Raw genomic sequence first — 24,484 nt, 5'->3', positions numbered from 1 at the left:
CTATGGGTAAATGCCTGATTTTAACCTGTACACCTTATCAAAATCGTTAATAGCAAAAGAAAATAAGTACATAGTGGTTTGACCCTTAGGGGGACATCTAAATTTTTTTCCTGCAAGGGAATCACAGCTTTTCTTCTTGGAACGGGAGGGGGAGGGTCATGTTTGGAAGGAGAAAATTTTATGTCTTAATTTTTCCTTTGGAGTGGGGGGGTCCTTGGAATCAATTTCAGAGGGAGGGGTCCTCCTTATATCCTGAATAAGGCATTGAAGCTTCTAGAGAAGAATATTGCTTATTGCGTCTTTTTAAATTACTGTACTCTTATAGTATTCAAGAATCAGTATCTTTCTTAATTTTCGAAAGTTGACAGGAAAAGGTTAAAAGCTCGTGACTTGAGCGAGATGTACTTAAAGGGGTAAAAAGACATTTTTCCCCAATTACCCTAATATCTAACCAAATAAGGCTTACTGATATCTGAATTGATTTTGACATACTAAATAAACTTAAAAAAGTATGTGGAAATAGAAGACAGTTACTCACTGGAATGGTCCCCCCCCCCAAATATGGACCTGATAACAGGCGGGTCTGAGACTCTACTATAGGTTTGGATTGCAATTTAAAGGTACTAGCACCACAGATAGCCAGATAGCACCACACAGTGTTATCCAGATAGCAGTGTTATCCAGTGTTAGCCAGATAGCACAGATAGCACCACAGAGTTATCCAGAGTAATAAAAAAAAGACAAAAATATATATAATAGAAACACCACAATTAGCAACTTTGCTGTCAATGCTGCCAAAAGTGTAGAGTAACACTAGAACATCAGTGCCAGGGCCTCGTGAAGTGTTGCAACAACTCACAGTTGTAGAGTAGCACAAGTGATGACAGTGTATTGGTTTGGACTCCTACCCTTTAAAGGCGTATTAAAAATCCAAGTTGTGAATCTTAACTAAATTGAATTGATATTCAACAGGCCATTGTTATGGATTTGGATTAAAAGAATCTAGCCCCCCCCCCCCACTTTGACCAACTGGTCACAGTTATAGAGCAGCACAAGTGATGACAGTGTATTGGTTTGGACTCCTACCCTTTAAAGGCGTATTAAAAATCCAAGTTGTGAATCTTAACTAAATTGAATTGATATTCAACAGGCCATTGTTATGGATTTGGATTAAAAGAATCTAGCCCCCCCCCCTCAACTTTGACCAACTGGTCACAGTTATAGAGCAGCACAAGTGATGACAGTGTATCGGTTTGGACTCCTATTCTTTAAAGGCGCATTAAAAATCCATGTTGATAATCTTAACTAAATTGAATTGATATTCAACAGACCATTGTTGTGAATTCGGATTAAAAGAATCTAGCCCCCCCCCCCTCGCCTCACAGGGGGTCTGATCGAGGACAGACGCAACAATTGTAGTTGTTGACTGAGTTTTGTACAATAAATTCCACTTGCCTGTCTAGTAATTAAATTAAGAAAAACAGATTTTGATGCCTTTACTCTTCAATTGTCCCCCTACAGAGATTGTTTCATATGTAAGCATAAAAACAAGGGCAAAACTTTGAGACTAGTTCTACTTCTCACAAAGTTTGGTTTAGGTTTGACGTCGCCTTGTAGTAGGGGTTCTTATGCCACGACTTTTAAGACCTTCCTTTTTACTTCGCTGTAAATGTTGAATCTTTTCGTGGCTCTGGAAAGGTAGAACTATAATATTCAATGTTAGTTTTGAATAGGTTTATTGAATTCTAAAAATAAATTCTCGATTTTGTTCTTATGACTGAGATTTGAAACCATATCTCCTCCCTCAAGTTTGGATCGAATACGGAGGGCAGCTTCATTGCCCTCTGATCCTTTTCGATCCTTAAATTTCCTTAAAAATTTCCTTTTCCGTCCAAATAATCCCCCTTCCAAGTTTCTACGACTTCCCCTTTCATGTAAAGTAGTAAAAAATAAATACATGAGAGATACTACTCTAAAAAAAAAAAAAAAAAAAAAAAAAAAAAAAAAAAAAAAAAAAAAAAAAAAAGCGCTAATAATAATGTTAACTATTCTTCTCCTTTGCTTTTACGGAAAACGAATTTATATGATATTTCGTGTTTATTAAGAAGTTACCGTTAATTTGGTCGCAAGAAAGTATATTATGCCCGTTGAATCTCCCAAGAACTAAGTATGTAAGCTTGTGACAGTAGAAGGACTTGGAGGCTGTTCAAGAGTTAAGTTCGAAAAACATCTATAGAATTTAACGTTAAGATGGCATAATTTAAACTTTAAATGAAAAGAATGGTGATAACATTGTTTTTTCTCTCCATTTCCCCCCAAATAAATGTCATTCTAATATTCAATTCCTATCTATGAGTGAAGCCCTAGTAAGAAATTGAATTATTATTTGCCCTCATCATATGCGGTAGATCATCGTGGAATGGGAGATGGCTCATTGGGTCGTAAATTCTGAGATCCTGTGCTCTTTGTAAGTGAAAAAATGGTTAGAGTGCGTCAAACTACCCACTGCGTCATTGTGGCCCAACATGACATTGGATTAAAACTTGAAAATAACCATTTTAATAAAAAAAAAAGCTGATAGTGCTAAAAAGATGTCCCAAGGGACATTTGAGTTTGTCAGCTCCAGGGAAGTGGTTGCCAAATTATGCTAATAACCCGCTTCAAGATAGAGGCTCCATAGATCCATTTTAACCGAAAGGTAGACGTGTTTTACCTCATTGATATTACAATCACCCAAAACTTTTAGTCTGTGTAGGTGGAGGGCTTAATACGAAACTCTAGGGCCAAAGCTCTTAACTCTGACTTCGTACATGTGAACATGTTGTACCCAACTCAGCTTACTGATTATTCAGGAAATATCATACTAATGCTAACAACTACCAATTAGTTATATCAGTGAAAAAATTTGGAACATAAAATTTAAGAAAATGAAGCTTCTCAGGAAGTATCCAACTAACAACATTTTAGATTTATAAGAAGTGTGTTGCCTTACTGATAGAGCTACTGCTATTCCTCCTACCAAGGTTGCTGCTTCCGTGACTGCTGCTGCTACTTGTATTAGACGGCCACTCTCATCACAACTCCCACAATTTCTACTACGAACCCTAACCACAACTGAAAACGTTTCTGCTATGACTAGTTTCACCACTACTGCATTGTATTACCACGGAAACTCTCCACCCGCATTGTCCTACCAGGACTCTTTCTACTATGACTAAATCATTTCCAGGAACTGTAAATATGAACGATGTATGAAAATTTTCTGTACTTTTTTCTACTCGAAATAAAAGTCTTTGCTTAAGGCTTGTGATAGCCATTTTGAATTAACGTTCATCTCTTAACTGAATATTTTTCATAAAAGGACCCTCTACGAGTTATGAAAGTTCCATCTAACGTCGCCTTACTTTACCCAAACTAATTTCTTGATTTCAGTAGTTGAATTTCTTAAACATTTGATTACATTTGTTTGTTTTAGAATCAGAGTTGTGAGCTTCAGTCTTTATTTTCAGGTCAGATTTTGGGACTACAAGAAAGAGTAAATCAGTTGGCGAACGAGAACTCCAGTCTGATGGATGCCATGGAAAATCAAGCTCGCATAGTGGATCAGTTAGAAACAGAGTTGAGACAATTAAGAAATACTGCAAATTTAGAAAACAAAGAAGGAGAATATCTTAGTGAGAAAATCGAGAAGATTAACGATGAAATGCAGCAACTGAAAGAGGAAAAAACTAAAATTGTAAAAGAATCTGCAGAAAAACAGGGCAAATTAATGAAAGCATTAGCTAAAATAAAACAGCAAATGAATGACATAAGCAAGAAAGATGAAAAGATCAAAGAGCTCGAAGTAAAAGTTGCTGAACTAGAAGATATTACAGACGATAGAAATTCATATATTGAAGAGTTAAACCATAAGATTGAGAAAATTCAAGAAAATATTAACATTTTATCAATGCAGAATGAAATGTTACAAAGAGACCAGAACGATCTGCGGGGGGATTTGGCCGCCTCAGAAGACTTATTAAGAGAAAAAGAAGATAAAATAGTTAAGTTAAATGAAGAATTGCGATCTATGTCAGTATCACTAGAGTCGTCAGATATTGTTGATATATTGCGGAGTGAAATGCAGATAAAGGACGGGCTATTGCAACAGAATAAAGAGAAGTTGGTTGCAGCTTATGATGAAATAGAGTCATTGAAAAGTAGTATTGTAACAGTTGAAGGAACTTTAGAGGAGATCAAAGCTGAAAACATTCTGTTGAATTCTGAGATAAAAGATTTAGTAGTTGAAAAAAAGACAGTTGAAAATGAGGTTTTGGTTCTAAATAAAAAACTGGAAGTGAGCCATAAGGATTTTGAAGACAAGATTAGTGAACGAGATCATCTTATAGCGGAACTTCGCTCAGGTATTGATGAGATGAAAAAACAACGAAACTCCAGCGTTGAAGAAGAAAAGGAATATCTGAATAAGTTTTCTGCTAAGCTTGAAGAGAAAGATGCAGAAAATTCTTACCTGAGCTCTCGCCTTCAAGATTCAGATGAAACAACAATGCAAATGAGAGGTTCTCTAATGCAAGATCGTGACGAAACTAATGGCTGGGATGATGGTTTTATCATAGATGAACATATTCAGAAACAGGAATCTACGGCTTATTCTTCCACAATTCCTCCCAATGATGATGGTTGGGAAGATGGATGGCAAACGGAAGATCTTGATGTGATTCCAGAACAGTCAATAATAACTGCTTTTGTAGAAAGAGCTCACTCTCCTTCTTCAAATATTGTCAGTGTTGCTGAGCCAACTGGCTCGTTCCATAAGGAAGAAGGACTGCTAAGTGAAGTTGCTTTCTTAAGAACAGAGCTTAAGACGACATCTAGTTTAGCCGATGATATGAAAAAAGAAAAGGAGGTATTGCGTAAAGAGTTAGAAGAACAAACAGAATTGTTGAAAGACAGTAGCCGTGAGATTGAGTCTTTGAAGAATGAACTGATAAAAGCTTCCATTGTAAGCCAAGAATATAAAGAACAAGTATACGATCTGCAGAATAGGGCTGGTGAAATGACTGAGAAACTAGAACACTCCCTTGCAGAAATTGGCTCTTTACAAGAAGAAGCACTTAATACGACCAGGGTGAATCAAAGTTTACTTGCAGAAAAAGACTTGCTGCAAAAGGAATTAGACGAGACTTTTATGAAACTTGAAAAAACTACTTCATTTTATGAAAATAAGCTCAAAGACTTAACAACTGAAAATGAAAGGAATGTAGAGCATATTAGTAATTTAACAAGTGAACTGAATAACTTTAGAGAAAAAATTTGTTCACAGGAGGAAAGTGAGAGTTTGGGGGAGAAACAAGAAGCCGGGGACCTGGAAAAGAAGTTTAAAAATGTCAATGCAAAGCTTGGTAAAGCATTATCTCTTTTAAAAGAAAGAAATAAAACAATTCAAGCCCTCGAGGAAAGGCTTAAAACTGTTGAGAATTTTGAAAATATTATAGTTAATCTACAAAATCAACTTGATCAAAAAGATATGGAAATTCGAGAATTGATGGCTGGAGAAATTAAAAGTGCCAATGGTTTTGAAACTAATTATGTTTTGGAAGAAAGAAATAAAATTATTCAGGACCTTAAGGGCGCTGTTGCCACTCTTCAAATTCAACTTGAAGAGAAAGATAAGCAAGTCGAAAAATTAAGGGCCGAAACTGTTATAGATCATGCTATGATATCAGAAAGAAATAAAAAAATTCAAGACCTTGAAGATCTGCTTACTACCATGGAGAACTTTGAAGCCGCTGTTAATACTCTCCAAATTCAGCTTGGTCAGAAAAATAAGAAAATTGAAGAACTGATGGCAGAAATTGTAAGTTCTCAGGGGATTATTTCAGAAAAATGTAAAATAATTCAAAATCTAGAAGCTGGGCTTAAAACTACGGATTGCTTTAAAGACAGTGTAGCACAACCTCAAATTCAACCTGATGAGAAAGGTAAACAAATTCAAGAAATGATTGCTGAAAACCAAGAACCAGCGGCTGCAACTATGAATGATCAGGTTTTGGGAAATCAATCTGACGTTTTGACCAATCCTACTGTTGTTCTGTCCGAATTTGACAATAACCCGTCTGAGACCTCATTAATACTTGCCGAAGGAACAAGTAATTGTACTGAAGATGAGCTTGAAACTCTACGAAGTAATGTTAAACAATGGGAAGCTTGGTATAATGAATATTGTCAATTGCTTATGCAAAAAGATGAACAGATTGTGCAATTAAGTAGTGACGTTCAGTGGTATAGTAATGAATTAAATAAATTACAAAGTGGTGAAAGTGAGTCTCAGGCACTATATGGGGAATCGGATTTGGAAGTTGCAGACGCACTTTCTGAGACGGGGAAGAGTGTTGATACTTTAAAACCAAACAATGAAGTAAATGAATTATCGGAACAGCTTGAGTGTGCTAAAAGTGAAGTGGCACTCTTGCAAGCTACCAACTTTTCTCTTCAGCAAAGATTGGAGGATGCCAATGACTCAGTCAAGCTTCTGAAATCACAGCTGCAACAAGCTAATTTGCGGGGTGATCAAATATCTCTTGAAAGGGAGAATATTATTGGCATGAGAACGCGTATATCTGATTTAGATCGAGCGTCAGAAGTACTTGGATCGCAACTGAGACGTGCAGAACACGAAAAGGCAAAATTGGAAGAAGAACTGACGGTTAAAGATGACCAAATTGCTCAACTTCAGCAGTCACTTGGTGTGAATAAGGCCAAGTTTGAACTTTGTGAAGAGCAGAGAGAAGAGTATAAAAGGAAAGTGGAAGAAAGCAAAGAACATCGCATTCAACTGGAATTTCAGTTGAAGCAATTAACTGAGCTACTTAGTGAACGTGAGCACGAAGCAGAAGAATTGCGACTCAAGTTGAACCAAAGTGATGCCCATTCCTTCGCCAGTAATGATGTCTTGAATCAACTTCAAGAAGAGAACAGTGATCTTGCAATAGAATGCTCACAGCTGAAAGAAGAACTAGGGCATTTGAATAGAAAGTTGGAAGGGCTGCAAGAGAAGAGCAAGGAAGTGAATACTGGCGATTGGAACAAGCTTCAAAATGATTATCAAGCACTGCAGCAACTTTATAAAGATCTTGAAGGTTAGTACAAGCTATACTTATTCCTGTTTTTTTTCTTAAGAAGAACAAGAAGCTAGTAAAATGTGGAATTTTCTGGAGACTGGCTAAAATTAAACCTTAATTATTATTTTGCTATTTGACTAATGGTCTAAAGTGAAATATAAGGCAGAAACTAAAACAAAGAAAACAATATAAAATCTAACCTACTAAAAAACTTCGATAAGAAGAAGATGAACTAAAAATCTTACTGTAAAAAAGTTGGTGGAGCCTTTTCCTCATCCTATTATAAACGCTCACTTAAGACTGACAAAAAAATGGTATCTCTTTTTGGGTAATAGTCTTGTCTTTTGAACACAGGTTCACTTTCATTGGCATCTCATTTTATTCTTATTGCATTCAAATATTATTTTCTAATTAAGTTTATAATTTTTCATCCTTTTTTCGTCTTAATATAGCAACACTAACCTTTTTATGGTTTTCCCCATAAAGGCTACCTATCAGAGGACAATTTCTAACCCATAATAATCGAAATATAAAAATATGTTTGAAATAAAAAAAAAACGTCAAGTGAGAAAGAATCGCGGTTTGAAGTTGATTCAGGAATAGCAACTGTTTTTTTGATTAATCTTAATAATAAACGTTAGTTGCAACAACAAACTTCTGGGAATTCAGAAAAATAGCATGAAACCCCACGAAAATGGTATTGGATCGACATAAAAATCGCACCATTTGATAGCCGAAAACACCATTAAAGAGAATCGCAGTCTTGATCTTCACAAACAAGAAAAAAAATGTTTTACCTGGAGAGTAGGGATGTCTATCTTTTTTATAGGATGTCTATCTTTTGTCGCCGCTAGTGGGGCGTTGAAACATCTTAGAGGGATGTTTTAAGGGCTCATTTGAAAATAAAATGCTAAATATTCGTGCTTTTTAAATAGCGAAACATTATATAAAAGTAAAGTTTAGAAAAAGTTTAATTCAGCAGTGGTAATATAAAGAATAATAATAGAAGCAATAAAATCATACAAATTGTTATTTTTGGGTTATAAGATAAAAAAAAAACTTGACTGACAATAAAAAAGCTACATTTGACAATAGTTTATTCATTCATGCTGTACTGACTAAAGATTTAGGCAATTCTTTATCTCAAATGCTTGCTTTCTTTTCGCAGCCAGCCTTGTAGGTTTTTGGGTACAGGTCCGGATTAGATGGCCACTAATTTTATTTTATGTCTCATTAATCATCTCTTTATTTCAGGTAAAATAATTGTTCTAAATTTAAGACTAGGAAAGCGTTAATTAATTAGAATATATTCCTTTTTTTCTGACTATAATGGTGCTAGCCTTATAAAAAGTTTCATATTCTAGCAGCGATATTAAGAATAAAGAATCGAAGCAGAAAAGAGTGTACAATTGTTAGCCTCAGTCCCTGTTACTAAGGTAAAAAGAGGAACCAGTTAGTTTGGTTGGAGTCATGATCCCAGCTTAAACGCAGCTAGAAGATGTCCAAAAATGGAGTAAAGCGTTTGTTCTGACTGCGAAATTTTCTTATGTTCTCTGTCAGCATTTTAAAACGACACAAAAAATACCTAGTGTGCCAGTGACCTTGTGTTGGGGGAATTTGAGCCTGTCTATGCTGAGGCTCTTAAAATAACGCGGGGAAGTATAGAAATATTTTGAGTGTTCGCAATAAAGCGAGTTTTGATTTTCCAAAGGATAGCCGTTTTGCCAATAGTCTGCTCTGTTTGGCTCCTATGAACCTGGATATACTGCCATGTTAAAAGATAGACTTTTTTTGTGTAAACGTAACATGCTTATTGTTTAAAAAGTGACCTCGTGCAGGTAATCAGGCTCTTGAACCGTCGTAAAACCCCGGTCAATACGGTATAACACCCAACCACCTTTAAGACGCAAGTGCACTGCTGATCGAGAATATGACCTTTTTGTTTCAAGTATGGGTTAATAAAGGTTGACTGCTTAATTTGTTTCTTTCGGTTGTAATAATGCATTAAAAAAAAATATAACGTTAGACTTAATTTTGTTTGGGTGTAATAACGGATATTTTTGAAAAAAGGTAAAAATGATAATTTTATGGTAGTTACCGCCCCATTACTATTTCTAGTGCTTTGAGTAATGTTCTCGAGAGCCTGATTTTGGTTCCTGCTAGCCAAGCATTAGCTTATTGCCAACTAAAATGTATCCATAGAAAAGCTGATAATTTTGGCACTCCCATGGACTTATACAATGCGGATATGCAAACAGTATTTGATATTGTAGTCCAATCTAAAGTATTTTTGCGACTGTCTAATTTAGGTGTTAAAAATTGCATAGTTATATTGCTTTAATATTTGTATAGCCATAGTTATGCTAGGGTCAAATAAGAAAAGGGTTCAGTTTACCTATCAGTCTCATTACAGTACACTGACGAGGTCCTATTCCCAGGCCTGCATTCTTACAACTACTGTAATCAGGATAATTAACGGTGGATTTTATATTGACCTTTAGGATCTTAGTTTCGTTTGTAAGGCAAACAGTTTCTTGCTTAATAGTTCAACTCTCTCTGCCTTGCCTCACTAACGTCTGGTTATAAACTTCTAAAACTTGGAACTATAGCTACAAAGGCCGAGTTTCTTATTTAAAATTCTTGCGGCAAAGCCACAGCTTATTTATCTGTTTATGGCTCCAAGTGAATCAATTATAGTTTAAAGTACCATATCACCCTAAAGTACCGTATTATAGTTTACGAGTACCGTACTGTAGGAAAGGATTGATTTTCTAATTTGCATTTTGTTCTTTAGTGTTTAGAAGTGGGCTTTTATTAATATTTTGTCATTTTTTTTTTTTACCTTACTCTGCTTCTTTAATTTATCTTTGTAAGCGGGCCAGAATAAACTTTTCTTATGTTTTGTTCGCAAACTACAAAAAAATTGATTTCATAATAAATACAAATGATATGGATTTATTGGTGCAATTTTAACAAATAATATGAGTAAAATTCATAACAGTCCATATTTTTCGACCGATACATGGAAATATAGTAGTTCAAAAGGTATAAAATGACCATCAGGTACAAAAGGTACAAAATGACATACTGCCAATCAAAAGGGAAAAGGTATAAAAATCAGTACATTTGGATGTAGAAAAAAACTTTGTTTGTGTGGTAGTAAAATTGGCAGTAATCCAATTAGTTGCTTCATTTAAACTGAAGCAGCAAAAATAGTAGCAATGGATATGAGTTAGCTAATGGTAAAAATTTTTCATATGTGTAAAATTCTGTATGTCTTTGCATATGCATTTGGCATAATTGCAAATTGCATAATTCTCTCATCATAATTGCAAATTTTCTTTCGGCCTTTCTTTCTTTTTTGCCTTTCTTTTTGTGATTACAAATTTTAACTTGCGGCCCTTGGCTATGACAGGGTTAATGTACATGTGGGAAATAATCATGAACAATTTTTCAAGATAGATGGCGTTTGTTTCAGGTACTTTGGCGCTTGTTTCAGGTACTTTCATTAGCCAGAAAAAATCGCTAGATTCTCGAAAATCATATTGATGCTCCTTCTTTTCTCTGTCAATTTTTGTCATGGTTATAGTCGCCAAACTATGTATTTCTCAGTTTTAAAAGATTTACAATGGAAATTTTGTGCTCAAATAATTTCGATTGAGACTTTAAATGTATGTTCATGTATATCTATAACACTAGAGCATTCTAAAAAGAAAGTCAAGATGGGGAAATATTTTCTTGACTAAAATTAATATTGAAACACTCGAGATGCCAACCCCAATTCTATGAAACCATTATCAATAACAATTTCGTTTCTTTTTTAAAGCCTTTTTAAGCTTTTTGTTTTTAAGCCTTCTAAGCCTTTTTTTTTAAACCGATATAAGACGATAATTTCTACGACCAAATTTTTTTAGATTAGCTCCGATTCGTTTGTGTCATGGCGTGTCATCATGTCTATTTTTTGCTCTCTGCGCAAATAATTCACGTACGTAGAATAAAAACGCAAAAAATTAACGTATGTAGAATAAAAACGCAAATAATTCACGTACGTAGAATAACAATGCAAATAATTCATAAACGTAGAATAAAAGCCAAATAATTCACGTACGTAGCATAAAAATGTAAATTAGGCCTTGTCTCGAATTGCATGATTGGTTGAAATTCTGCCAGGTACACCTCTTGCCTTTCAAAATATTGCAAGCAAAGAATTGTTTGAGCAGTCCCTGCCGATGAGCAGATTGCGGCTGGGAGACAAAGGCCGCCATAATGCATTTTCCAGCCGGCTCTGAACACTGAAGGCCATGGACTCTAGCTGTTGCCCGAATTCTTCGTAGATATAAACATCAAAGAGTAGTATTTTTAAAGTAGAATAGAAAAGCAAATAAAAATAGTAAGTTCATAAAATAAATGATAAATAAAGGAAATAGATAAACAAAAAAATTGAAAGAAATAGGTAAAATAAAAGAAGAAATAAAATTAAATGAATAGTTACGATTTAGACTTTAAATGTGAATGTTTTACAGCCAGTCCTGAACACTGAAAACCATGGATCCTGTTTGTTATAGAACTTCTTCCTTACAAATTAAATGAAATACAGAGTAGAGGGTCTAGGATCCAATGTATTGAACGTTCTTTTAAGTCTGTAAACCATTTTTTTTATCTTATTCAGCATTTGAGTTTGGGTTTGTGGATAAGAAATGTAGATTAATTTATAATATCGTGAAATATCAATTTTGAAAAAATTAATTAAAATATATAAAACAGTTACAGTTTAGACACTCCCTTTTCTTTTTAGTTTCTCTTGCAAATGAGTATTTTAAAAGGATTTACCAAACACGAAGCTAAACGTGAAACAGAGTTTAGCCAAAATCAATTGTAACATCAATTCAACTCCCATGTAAATTTACCGTAATGAAGACGCTTTTGACAGGCTCTATCATGTTGTCGTGCACACTGACTTTATGGTACGATAAAGATGAGTCACTGCTGTATAGTAAAAGTTATATAGGCGTCAACATATATGAAACCAAAACGCTCTGATTAAGGTCAAGATCTGGGCTAGTAGGAGTCCATATCTTGATGCGCCTGCCTAGCCCTTGCTCTCCGAGCAGAGGCATCGCTGCAGTATTATCTTTTCACCGTCTTGAAAGACAAATTTAATTGTTTCCTCTAAACTCTCCCTAATCCATCAAATAGTACATTCTGTTTTCCAATGTTTGTTGAAAATCCACTATTGGATCTATGCCAACATCTGTTCTGTCCAAAAATCCCAAGTTTTACCTTAATTAGGTAATTTTGCTCTCCAAATTAATACTCAGTATTGTATGTGGAACAATGTGACGATTCTACCTTCTGGACTGTGGGAACGATGGCCAGGATAGACAAGCACATCAAAGTGTGTTGGTCCCTAGATAGACCAACAAAGAAAAAGAGGTGACGTTATCACAACGTGGTCAGGTGCAAAAACAGAGGACAGGCAGGGTGAGCGTACTTATTCTTGAAGATAACTAAAATATATTTTAATATTTGCAATTGTTGGCGACAAAAATTATCACCGCAGACCACAGGATCCTTTGATTGGGGAAAGTTTTTATAAGTTGAATGACTAAAAAAAAGTACCACAGCTTTTGGTTGTAGTTTTAGTTGTTCAAAAAGCCTTTATTTTAAAGTTAATGTCTTTTGTCTAAAAAATTCCAGGTGAGAAGGAGTCGTTCAAAACCGAGTATGAAAGTACATTGCAAGCTTACAATACTTTGGAATATCGGAACCATGATCTAGAAAAGATGTTTGAAGCTGGAGAATCGAAAATTGTTTCTCTTAAAGACGAAAATGAACGAGTGACTAAGGTATTTTATTGTACTTTAAATATTCTTTCCGACTGATTAATTCTATGCTCAAGACCAATGCAGCTTGTTCGTTCTGTGCTGAAAATATTTTTTTTATAATAAAATAACATCCGAAAACCACATTTCAATTTTTGTTTTTAGTTTACCCCCTCCTTCCCTGCCCTCTACCAAAATGGATTTTGTGCTCCTAGGCCTAAAAATGTCCTTACTTTATTCTAGGTCATTAGGTTTGGTAATCGTGTATTGATATCGTAGGCGTTTTATACGTATATTGGGGGTCGATCTTTGGGACAGAGAAAAATTTTCGATTTTCTTAGGTAATCTAGCCTGATTTTGTCAGAGACTGGACAAAGATGTCGCTTTCAAGCTAGAATTTGGTCAATTTTTAAATTGACTGGATGTTGTGTTAGTTTCTAACCTCTGCATCAGAACCTACATGATACCATTCACGTAAACTGCTTGATTTGGATTTTGTGAGTTGTGAAAATCGATTAAAATTCCAAGGCAATCTGTGTTATTAATTCAAAACTTTAGAAACCATTTTAATTTCTAGTTTCTGTTCAGAACGGAAACTCTGCTTCCTGTTTACGCCAAGTTTAAGATCGTCATTATGCCAAGTTGTCATTATGCTCATTATTGTCATTATGCCTGTTTATGCCAAGTATTCCAGTTTAAGATCGTCATTCGAATAATCCCTTTCATTTTTGAGCAATATAATTTATCGAAATGTGGAACTTTTTCTGACAAGATTGTGACGGAAACATTGAAAAATTCGAGTATACAATTAGAAACATACTAATATTTTGGCTATTTAACGATTAGGTTTCTAGCGAAAAAAAAACCCAACTAAATAGAACCATAAAAATGACTTACAATAAGAAACTAAGTGATAAAACCACATTAAAACAACATTTGTGCCATTACATCTAAGAAATTCGGAAAGACTGACAAAACCGGTTACTAATTCAAACAACATCTTCTTAAAATAATACAAAGAATTGGTTGTCAAAAAGGCCAGGATAAAAAAGTGTTTGAACTGAGCAACCTCTTTTATATGTCTTAGATGACTGTCCTAAAAGTGTATATCGCTCAGTTTGTGTCCTTTTTACCACGTAAGTGATGAAGGCATAGCTTGCCAAAACTCTCGACGATTTTACTCATAAAAGGTATCAGTTTTTCTAAGATGACCTTTTTATGTTCTCGCCTGACCCCCCCCCCCCCCCTGGGAAAAAAAATAGGATTTGGCAAAAGATATTTTTCCTCCTTGATATTGCTAACCAGCTTTTGTGAAACGAAACTTAGACTTTTTTCTTCAGCCTCTGGTCTTTAGTAGAACAGGTCTTCAGTTTTATAGAACAATTCTGTTTTTCCATTTTTTAAATATACTTCACTGAATTCATCAATGGTGACGCCCAAATTTTCCGTAACGATGCCTGAAGCTATTCAAGCTTTTCTATTGGCTGAAGTCTTCCATGTCCATTTTCACGGCTTTCATAAATTTTCTACTTTTTTCTATGGTGTCGCATCAATCTTGGAAGTCAAACACATCCCTTTTTCGGATTCAAGACTTGGTCAATCCGTGTTAAGTCAGTCCCCATATGAGTATGACCTTTCAGTAGATAGAAATTGTTTTGGGTCCACATTTACTGTTAACTAACAGTACAAATTACCTAAAAATCGTTAAATTTTTGTTCTGGGCACGGCAACTGTCAGCATAAAAAAGCAAGTGCAAGATATCCCTATTCATCTTTATGACCGTGAGGAAGCACTACCTATATCAGGTGCATCACGTCCTTGTGATTCTAAACAACACAAAGCTTCTAGTTTTGTTTAGTGGCCTTAATGGGAGCAAATGTATCATTGAAACATACCAGTCTTGATAGGAAAAAAGCCTCCTGTCTGCTGTGCATGATGGGAAGCAATAACACTTTTTGTAGGTCTACCGTGGACTGCATGGTACTTGAATCTTTTTCGTATTTTTGCTTGTCTCCAGAAAATGTTTTAGGTACTTATTCAACAAGATTTCTGTCTATGCTTCATATACAGCTGTGTCTCTTTCTCAGTTGTCTCACCAGCAGTTCTCGCTGCTCCTACTTTCTCTTTTAGTAGTGGGAAAATGTCACAGCGGTCAGTTATAAAAATCACTTTATCATTCATCCTTCTCTGGAAAATTTCAAGCATGAGCTTTGGTATTTTTCAAATTTGTCTTTCTCTGAGAGAACTCGTTTTGGAGTACTGTCAACAATTGACCTTTTTTTGTGTCTCACCAGTATCTTCATGTGTATTTCCTTCATCATATCCCCCAGACCTTGTTGCTACAGCGTCATTGACACACGTCAATGATCAGGTTCACAAACATCATTGTGATTTTCATTAGATTGTTGGTTTTCCAAGTTTAGCTCGTTATCTTGGTTCTCATAAATCGTATCTGATTCAAAATCTTCTAAGGGCAGGAGAGGATCATGGCTCAGAGAGTACTCTGGATGATTTGATGGAAGATTATTACTCACCAAAAGAGGAACTAAATCAGTAAAGAGTTTTCTCTTCCTTCTTTAAAGTCTTTGGCCTTTCATCATCAGAAGACTCAAATGTCCCTTCAATACCTCCCAGTCAATACTAGGCTTATCACTATCACCTCTGCTTAAATATTCTTTTTCATATTCCTTATCAACATGGCCTTAGTTCTGTCCCCTCTTTTTTGTGTCCTTTGATCAAGGATATACTGGGGAATCTGGGGATATATCAGTTGTTTATTTATTTGGATGGTTTCAAAGGATGGGATCTAGCTGCTTGTTGCTCTTCATTGTAAGATGGCAATCAGTAGTTGAATTTGATGTCTCATTTATGCTTGGATTACTTGCCAGTGTCCTGAAAAATTGGAATTCTATTCTTTTCATGGGTTATTAGAGCTGAATAGGATAGATGGAGTTTTCTAAGTACATTTCGATTGTTTTTGACCAAATATGCGAAGAAATGGTAAATGCTAGTGAACTAGTTTATGATGCTGTCCACTTAAGGGGTATTTCACTAATACCCCTCAACACATTAATTTTCTAGATATGAATGCTAATTCCTACAATATTTGTATGTAGACAAGCCTTCTCTGTTACAAGTTACCAGGAGAATTATAGTCATTTATGCTAAGTGGTTGGTAGGTGATTTAAATCATAATCACCTGTATTGCATACACGTTCTGGCTTTTCTATGCCGTAGTAGTGAATCAAATGATCTCTTGAATATCTCACGCGGGGTTCTTGGGGTGGTTCTGATAAATCCTTTGCTTTTTTTCAAAAATGAGCTATCTTTAGAGACTCTTCAAAAAAGAATATGGTTTTAGGTGGTTGCTATGACGTTTCTCTCCTTTATGTAGGTGCTATTTAATTGCTAATGGGCTAACTCATAGGTAGCGCAGGATTTTGCTCAGTGTTGTAATAGTTGACAAAACCAATCTCCAGTTATCTCAAATGACATAGGAGGTTGTAGGAGTTATCTTCACACATTTGTTTGTTGTTTTTTTTATATTATCAGAAGTAAGGAATTTTTGTAGGCAACTATTAAGAAAATGGTTCTAAATTGAGTTGTTGCCCTCCTGTATTTGCTAATTCGACAGCTATGTAGCTAGCTTCGTATACTGGCTGTAGGGGTCACCTACTAGTATAGACGGAATTTTACCAGAGGGTTTAAGCCTACATTGAGAAAAAGTTTGAAAATAGCATGATGCTAGGAATATCACCTTAAAATGTCTCTTTCCTATTGTATAACCAATGCTCTCTGTAAATTTAGAAAGGCTCTTGAAATTATTTGGGTATTCTTTAATATCTCTATATTGCTTTTGCACTGGTAAAGATCATGATTGTATTGAAAATCATTAAATATACGGACCTTGACTATTGGTGTCCTTTTTCATTTTAATATATCAGTGAAAAATAAAAATATGTACCTTGGGTAGAAGTACGCACATAAACAGGTGGGTTCTTTTACCTTTGGATCTACCACGACATTTTTCAAATACTTACTCAAGCCAGTTGCTATTTTCACTAATATTTACAAGACAGGCCTCTTACATATACCATTCGATTCGACAATTTTTTTTTAGTATGGTGGTATCAATAAGTCGAAGAGTGAAAAGAGTGTAGATGCGTCCTTTTCCCTTTAGTCGGCCGTAGGGTCTGTGCCTGTGTGCATTAGAACAATTTGACAGTTGCTATGACGGTAAGAAGAAATGCCACCTCCTCAAACTAATCTGCAATTGGCGTAGATCTTGCCAAGAGTCAATCGATTCCCAATCCTTCCTAAAATCAATCCCTAAAATGACACCTATATTCTTTCTTCTCGTGTTATTTTATTGTTCCAGGCCATAGTATGAGAAGCCAAAGAAAGCCAAGAGACAAATATAAGAGTGGAAGCCAAGCACTTCAGCATATGTTTAACAAGAATTAAAAACTACTAACACCACTGACAGGGTGGTGTTCTCCAACAGAAGCTAGGGCTGCCACTAACAATTTAACAACATCCCAAGATTCACTTCTGAAGAATTCTAAGACTTGAGACAAATTCCCAAGCATTCCAAAATAAAAATATGCATGGGTCTAATATACTTTTAGTGGGTAATGTATAATACATATACTTTGCCATCAAAACTCAGGACTGAAATCCCAAGAAGTGGCAGTCATGGCCAGATCTAGAGAAGTTTAACAAAACTAAAAATTATTATAATTCTAACTGATTGAAGTATGGGTTTTAATTAAAGGTCTGATTTGAAGTTTACTTTCGCCTCAGAAGAGGTTTCTAAAACAACAAAGCAATCAGTCAAAACTAAAGTACAAGAAATAATAATACCAATAATTTGATACCACTTCATCAATTTTATATCCTATCCATTGAATCTTTAAGATCATGCTTAGAAAACAGTTCAATTTTCAACACCCGTTTAAGTTTCAAAGTAAAAGGGCAAATTTATCATAGAGTAGGGTCCCTTCTACCATTCTCAGGCGAGAATCATAAATTTTTACAATTGTACTTCATCAGTGACGAGATACTGCAGCTTTTACTTCAAGGACAATCGGCGGTTCATAGACATGACATTACGACCCGTGTCTTCCGGCAAAAGTTGAAATCACTGATAAACTACATAGTAAAACTTGAAGTGTTTGGGTCAGTGCGATGCTGGATGTACTCAGTGGAATGGCAAAAACGAGGTTTGCCACACGCACATATACTAATCTGGCTACATAAAAAAATTACTTCGAACGAAATTGATGATGTGATTTCCGGGTCTGCCTTTTCAATTTAAAAGATTGCAATTCCCAATTCGATTAGCATTTGCAATCACCATTAACAAAGCTCAAGGTCAATCATTAGAAAAATGTGGTATAGATCTTAATACTGATTTTTTTTTCCCATGGACAATTGTACGTTGCATGTTCGAGGGTCGGTAGACCTGACAATCTATTTATATGCAGCGACAATTGGACAGCGAAGAATGTTGTATATTCGCAAGTTTTACGCAGTTAATTTGTATTGTATCTATCTATCTATCTATCTATATAAAAACAAGTTGTGTGTATGCATGTTTGTTTGTTTGTAAAAAGAGCGTTTGCATATGACGTCATTATTAGTACATACGGCTTTGTATATGCACAGACAATGGGAAAGCCAAGAATGATGTATATTCGCAATTTTTACGTAATTTGAAACACATACATAAATCTATCCATATTCACAGGTGGGACATAGGGAAACAACTACAATGGCGCGTAACTAATATGGCGCGTAACGACTTACGCGCGCGGGGGGCTTGGGGGGCGCGAAGCGCCCCACCAACTAGGTGTTGGGGTGGCGCGAAGTTTTTAACTACGTAAAACTTGCGAATATACTACATTCTTCGCTGTCCCATTGTCTATACATATAAATAGATTGTCAGGTTTACCGACTCTTGAAAATGCAACATATAATTGCCCATGGGAAAAACAATCCGTATTCAGATCTATACCTCATTATTCTAATGATTGCCCTTGAGCTTTGTTGATGGTGATTGCTAATCAAACATTCCCTGTGTCCCCATCGTCATTTATATATCGAACCTAGAACATAATGCTCTACCAACTCAGCTACATCGGCTTGAATACTTTCGTTTTTGAATTGGTATATGATGAAATAATTCAGACGTCATATGCGGACAGATACCTCATTATTCTAATGATTGCCCTTGAGCTTTGTTGATGGTGATTGGTAATCAAACATTCCCTTTTTTTAGTATTTTCTTTTTAGTTTTTTTGTAGTTTTTACCTTTTTTAGTTTTTTCTTCTTCTTTTGTATTCAAGGTTCGAACCTGGAACCTCTCGAACCTAGAACCTGGAACATAATGCTCTACCAACTCAGCTACATCGCCTTGAATACTTTCGTTTTTGAATTGGTATATGATGAAACAACTCAGACGTCTTATGCGGACAGACAGACAACTTATTTTTATATAAATACTAGCTGTTGGGGTGGCGCTTCGCGCCACCCCAACACCTAGTTGGTGGGGCGCTTCGCGCCCCCCCAAGCCCCCCCGCGCGCGTAAGTCGTTACGCGCCATATTAGTTACGCGCCATATTAGTTACGCGCCATTGTAGTTGTGTCCCTGTGTCCCACCTGTGAATATAGATAGATTTATATATGTGTTTCAAACTACGTAAAAATTGCGAATATACAACATTCTTGGCTTTCCCATTGTCTGTCCATATACAAAGCCGTATGTACTAATAATGACGTCATATGCAAACGCTCTTTTTACAAACAAACAAACATGCATACACACAACTCGTTTTTATATAGGTAGATAGATAGATAGATACAATACAAATTAACTACGTAAAACTTGTGAATATACAACAGTCTTCGCTGTCCCATTGTCTGTGCGTATAAATAGATTGTCAGGTTTACCGACCCTCAAAGATGCAACATACAATTGTACATTGGTAAAGCAATCTGTATTAAGATCTATACCGCATTTTTCTAGTGATTGCCCTTGAGCTTTGTTGATGGTGGTTGCAAATGCTAATCGAATTGGGAATTGCAATCTTTTAAATTGAAAAAGCAGATCCGTTGGAATCATGGGAATGCGAGGAATAAGAACAGCCTCACCCTCATAAGGCCCTGTCAAGATTGTGGCATCTATTAGGTTTTCCATTGTTTTTTTTTTACGGCAAGTCGCGTGCCATTGCAAAGCTTTGGTGGGTTGATATTTCTTAAAAGTATTATTGGTACGCCTATTTTTAGTTGTAGCAGGTGTGGTGGACACCCTGAAGGATCTATGGAATTTAAAAATTCAGATGGATAATTAACCGCTTCATTTGGTTCCGAAATACAAATTAACTGCGTAAAACTTGCGAATATACAACATTCTTCGCTGTCCAATTCTCGCTGCATATAAATAGATTGTCAGGTTTACCGACCCTCGAACATGCAACGTACAATTGTCCATGGGAAAAACAATCAGTATTAAGATCAATACCACATTTTTCTAATGATTGACCTTGAGCTTTGTTAATGGTGATTGCAAATGCTAATCGAATTGGGAATTGCAATCTTTTAAATTGAAAAGGCAGATCTGTTGGAATCATGGGAATGCGAGGAATAAGAACAGCCTCACCCTCAAAAGGCCCTGTCAGGATTGTGGCCTCTATTAGGTTTTCCATTGTTTTTTTTACGGCAAGTCGAGTGCCATTGCAAAGCTTTGGTGGGTTTATATTTCTTAAAAGTATTATTGGTACGCCTATTTTTAGTTGTAGCACGTGTGGTGGAAACCCTGAAAGATCTATGGAATTTAAAAATTCAGATGGATAATTAACCGCTTCATTTGGTTCCAAAACTGTGTCGACTGACTTGTAAAGGACTGCCTGGTCTTGAATCTTGGTCAAAACAATATTGTTGATTTCGTGGACGTCTATATTTTTGGGTGCGAGAATCGCTCTTTCACTTAGCCATTTATTATTTTTATAATTTTTTAGAATATTCGGAAATACTTTTTCAATCAATTCATTTTTGGACGTCACTAAATTACAGAAATCAGCAGGTAGTTGTATACGTCCTGAAATTGAGTCTACTGGGAGCTTTCCGTTTCCCATTGCCAGCAATTGATCTGAAAATGTTTGACCAGAGTCATCGTTTTGCAATCGGACACGCATATTTGTAGTTAATTTTAATGTTTTTACGTGTGCCCATAAATTAGAATTTTTCAGGCAAGCATTCATTTCGTCTGCAGGAGTTGATCTAGGTATTATAGGTAATGTTTGCCTGAAATCTCCCGCAAGCAATATTAAGGTGCTGCCAAAGGGTTTCGACTTCCCTCGCAAATCTTTCAAGCATTGATCCAGAGCCTCGAGCGATTTTTTGTGTGCCATTGTGCACTCATCCCAAATAATAAGTTTGCATTGCTGCAATACTTTACCCATCCCAGATGATTTGGAAATATTGCACGTGGGAGTTTCTGTAGAATGCAAGTTCAGAGGCAATTTCAAAGCGGAATGAGCAGTTCTTCCACCAGGCAGCAATGTTGCGGCTATTCCGGACGACGCAATTGCCAACGCTATATCATTTTTAGATCGAATTGATGCCAGAATCAGTTTTATCACAAACGTTTTACCAGTACCTCCTGGCGCATCCAAAAAGAAAATTTCTCCAACGTTGTTATCGACACAATGCATTATCGTATCATAAATGTCTTTTTGTTCCGACGTTAACTTGGAAATGTTATTTTGTACATACGACAATAGATCACTCGTACTGTAACTTTGTTCACGATCCAATTCTACACATCTCGAAACAGCAGCGATACGGTTAGGTGAAGGCATTCCCAAACCCTGAAGAGGTTTGTTTGCCATACTTATGCACAAATCTTCTATAACAACTAAAGTGTAGTTATAAATTTCTGATGTAAAATCAAAAGTCATGTCTGACGTCTCTAATTGTTTTCGATGAAGTATATCTTCGGACATTTTTGACTTATATTTTTCCCATAAATCTGTAGGAGCTGATGGAGAGCAAGTTGTTAAAATGATGCCAAACAATGCACGAATTTGACTTGGGGTTGACGTTTCGCAGGCGTCATTGATGCAGTTATCCCAGTGTTGGTCATTCTCCAATAAATTCAGAGCTTGGCATGCACTACGGTAAGTGTCATGTATAGTACCATTTACAGTCCTCAAATACTCAAAGGATGTCGGACCGGGTACATTCACCAAAAGCAGGCGTAGAAAGAAGCATTCATGTTGATTGGGGTGAACGGTGTAGAGTCTTCCTATCGTGGTATCTTTGAAGATGGTAGGTTGGCCGTCGACTGACTTACCCTGTTTTCGACGTTCAAATACTTTATTTTTAGTATTCCACGTGTAATACGAAGGCACTTCAGTATACAGCAGTTTTTTTGCAAAAGAATCATTTTTGCAAAGCGAAAAAAAAGCTGTTAATGTTGTATCCGGTGGATTCAGGACTCTTTGTTGCACGTTGGTTTCCGTGAAATAAACACGTTGACCATTCTGTAAATGTACCGCTAAGTGAACAACAGCTGGACTACGTTCATGTATCGGAAATGAAAGAATTCGCCAAACAGCTTCATTACTGCTTATGTATCTTCCAGCTTGATATTCTACGATTTCATCGAAATCTTTGATTTCGGACTGCAAGCCAAAAACTGCCATGTCACTGCCTTTGTTGACGTATTTACATATGTATTTGATTGCCTTTACGGAATTACAGTATTCAACGTTTATGTGTGCATTAAATGTTTTTGATAATAAAGGGGAATATGGAACAACCCACTGGTTATCTACTTCGATGGTGGTACCGTTACGCTTCTTTATTATTGCTGTTTTACCGCCATCTTCAGTAGATCTTCTTCTATATTGTGGGTAACCATCATTGCCAGTAATTGTTTTGGGTACTAAAAGTCGAGGATATTGCTTTGTGCACCTTCCTTTGGCCATGCATGGTGAATTTTCGTTCAGTGCACCGCAAGGTCCATGTATCATATTTTTTACAATAATATCATGTAACCCCTTATCGACATTTTTATCAGGTATTTCAGCGGAAATCACATCATCAATTTCGTTTGAAGTAATTTTTTTATGTAGCCAGATTAGTATATGTGCGTGTGGCAAACCTCGTTTTTGCCATTCCACTGAGTACATCCAGCATCGCACTGACCCAAACACTTCATGTTTTACAAGGTAGTTTATCAGTGATTTCAACTTTTGCCGGAAGACACGTGCCGTAATGTCATGCCTATGAACCGCCGATTGTCCTTGAAGTAAAAGCTGCAGTATCTCGTCCCAAGATTGATTACATGTAAATGTAATAAATAAATCTGGACGACCATAGAGACGAACATACGCAATAGCATCTTGAGCATATTCATGCATATGACGGGGACTGCCAGCATATGACGAAGGTAAAATTGTTAATCTTCCAACGTTTGTGGTATTACCGTCATTTATAACTGCATCTCGCAAATGAATGTATTGTTCAGAGCGGAGCTTGGTCTGATTCAGGCGGATATATAGCAAACGTTCTGATTCAATTTTAGCATACATATCCACGACAAATTGGTGAAACAATTCACGGCATTTTAAAATATAATTTTCTTCATCCTGCCGAATCATTAGTCTATAGGAATAATAATGCATTGCACTGCATTTCTTATTCATTTCTTTGTTAGTGGCTGGATTCATCAATTTAATATTAAAGTGATAGCCGTCGGCTCCATCCCAAAAAATGATAGGATATTGTAGGGCATCGTAGCATCGATGAGTTTCAGCAATTCTTAACAACTGAGTGTTTCGCTTATGTAGAATAATATCTCGAGGTAAAAACTGATCACCGACCATAACGATTGCCACTTCGTCGATAGTCGGAGCATTGTATCTACGCACATGTTGGCCAGGAGGCGTTTTGTCAGCGGAAATAACAATTTTATGAGTATCAGTAGGCATCAAATCGATGGCTGTTTTGAACAGACGCACTAACTTATTATTTTCGTGGAAAAGATGTTGCAATTGGGAAACGATTGTCCTTTCAACGTTGGGAGAAATTTCGCAACGTGCATTCAATTCAGAATTTCTATCACTGATGAAGTACAATTGTAAAAATTTATGATTCTCGCCTGAGAATGGTAGAAGGGACCCTGCTTTATGATAAATTTGCCCTTTTACTTTGAAAGTAGACATAAATTGATCTGGATTTTCGATTTGGGCTCCAAACGACGTCATTTGGAAACATGAGTTGTATTGTCTGATTTTTGACAAAAAACGCTTAGATTCTGACGTATTTCCAGTAAGGAAAGTCTTCAATGGCTCTGGTGGTGCAGCCAATAGAGGAAGTTTAACTTTTCCTGAGGCGCAACACATTCCCATTGTTTCACCATTGAATTTCAAGGCCTTGCAATAGGGACACATTTTAGACATTGTCCCGATTTGAACACATCTACTCAAGCTATAATCATCGACTGGGTTGTACCTGAATGCCAGACGATAACTT

The 24,484-nt window shown here is 36.1% G+C and overlaps 1 protein-coding gene across 1 annotated transcript in view; it reads left to right on the top strand.

Annotated features, from left to right (window-relative positions):
* LOC136041014 (nuclear anchorage protein 1-like) overlaps positions 1-24,484 on the top strand; it is a 93,347-nt gene that overhangs the window by 25,608 nt on the left and 43,255 nt on the right. The window contains exons 8-9 of the mRNA XM_065725519.1: positions 3,510-7,139; positions 12,819-12,967. Of these exons, the coding sequence (XP_065581591.1) occupies positions 3,510-7,139; positions 12,819-12,967 (3,779 nt within the window). The remainder of the gene's footprint in view (positions 1-3,509; positions 7,140-12,818; positions 12,968-24,484) is intronic.

The sequence above is a fragment of the Artemia franciscana genome, chromosome 21, assembly GCF_032884065.1.
Source record: "Artemia franciscana chromosome 21, ASM3288406v1, whole genome shotgun sequence".
Classification (NCBI taxonomy): Eukaryota; Metazoa; Arthropoda; class Branchiopoda; order Anostraca; family Artemiidae; genus Artemia; species Artemia franciscana.
The sequence above is the reverse complement of the archived record's forward strand: the minus strand, read 5'-3'. Positions and strand labels throughout refer to the sequence as shown.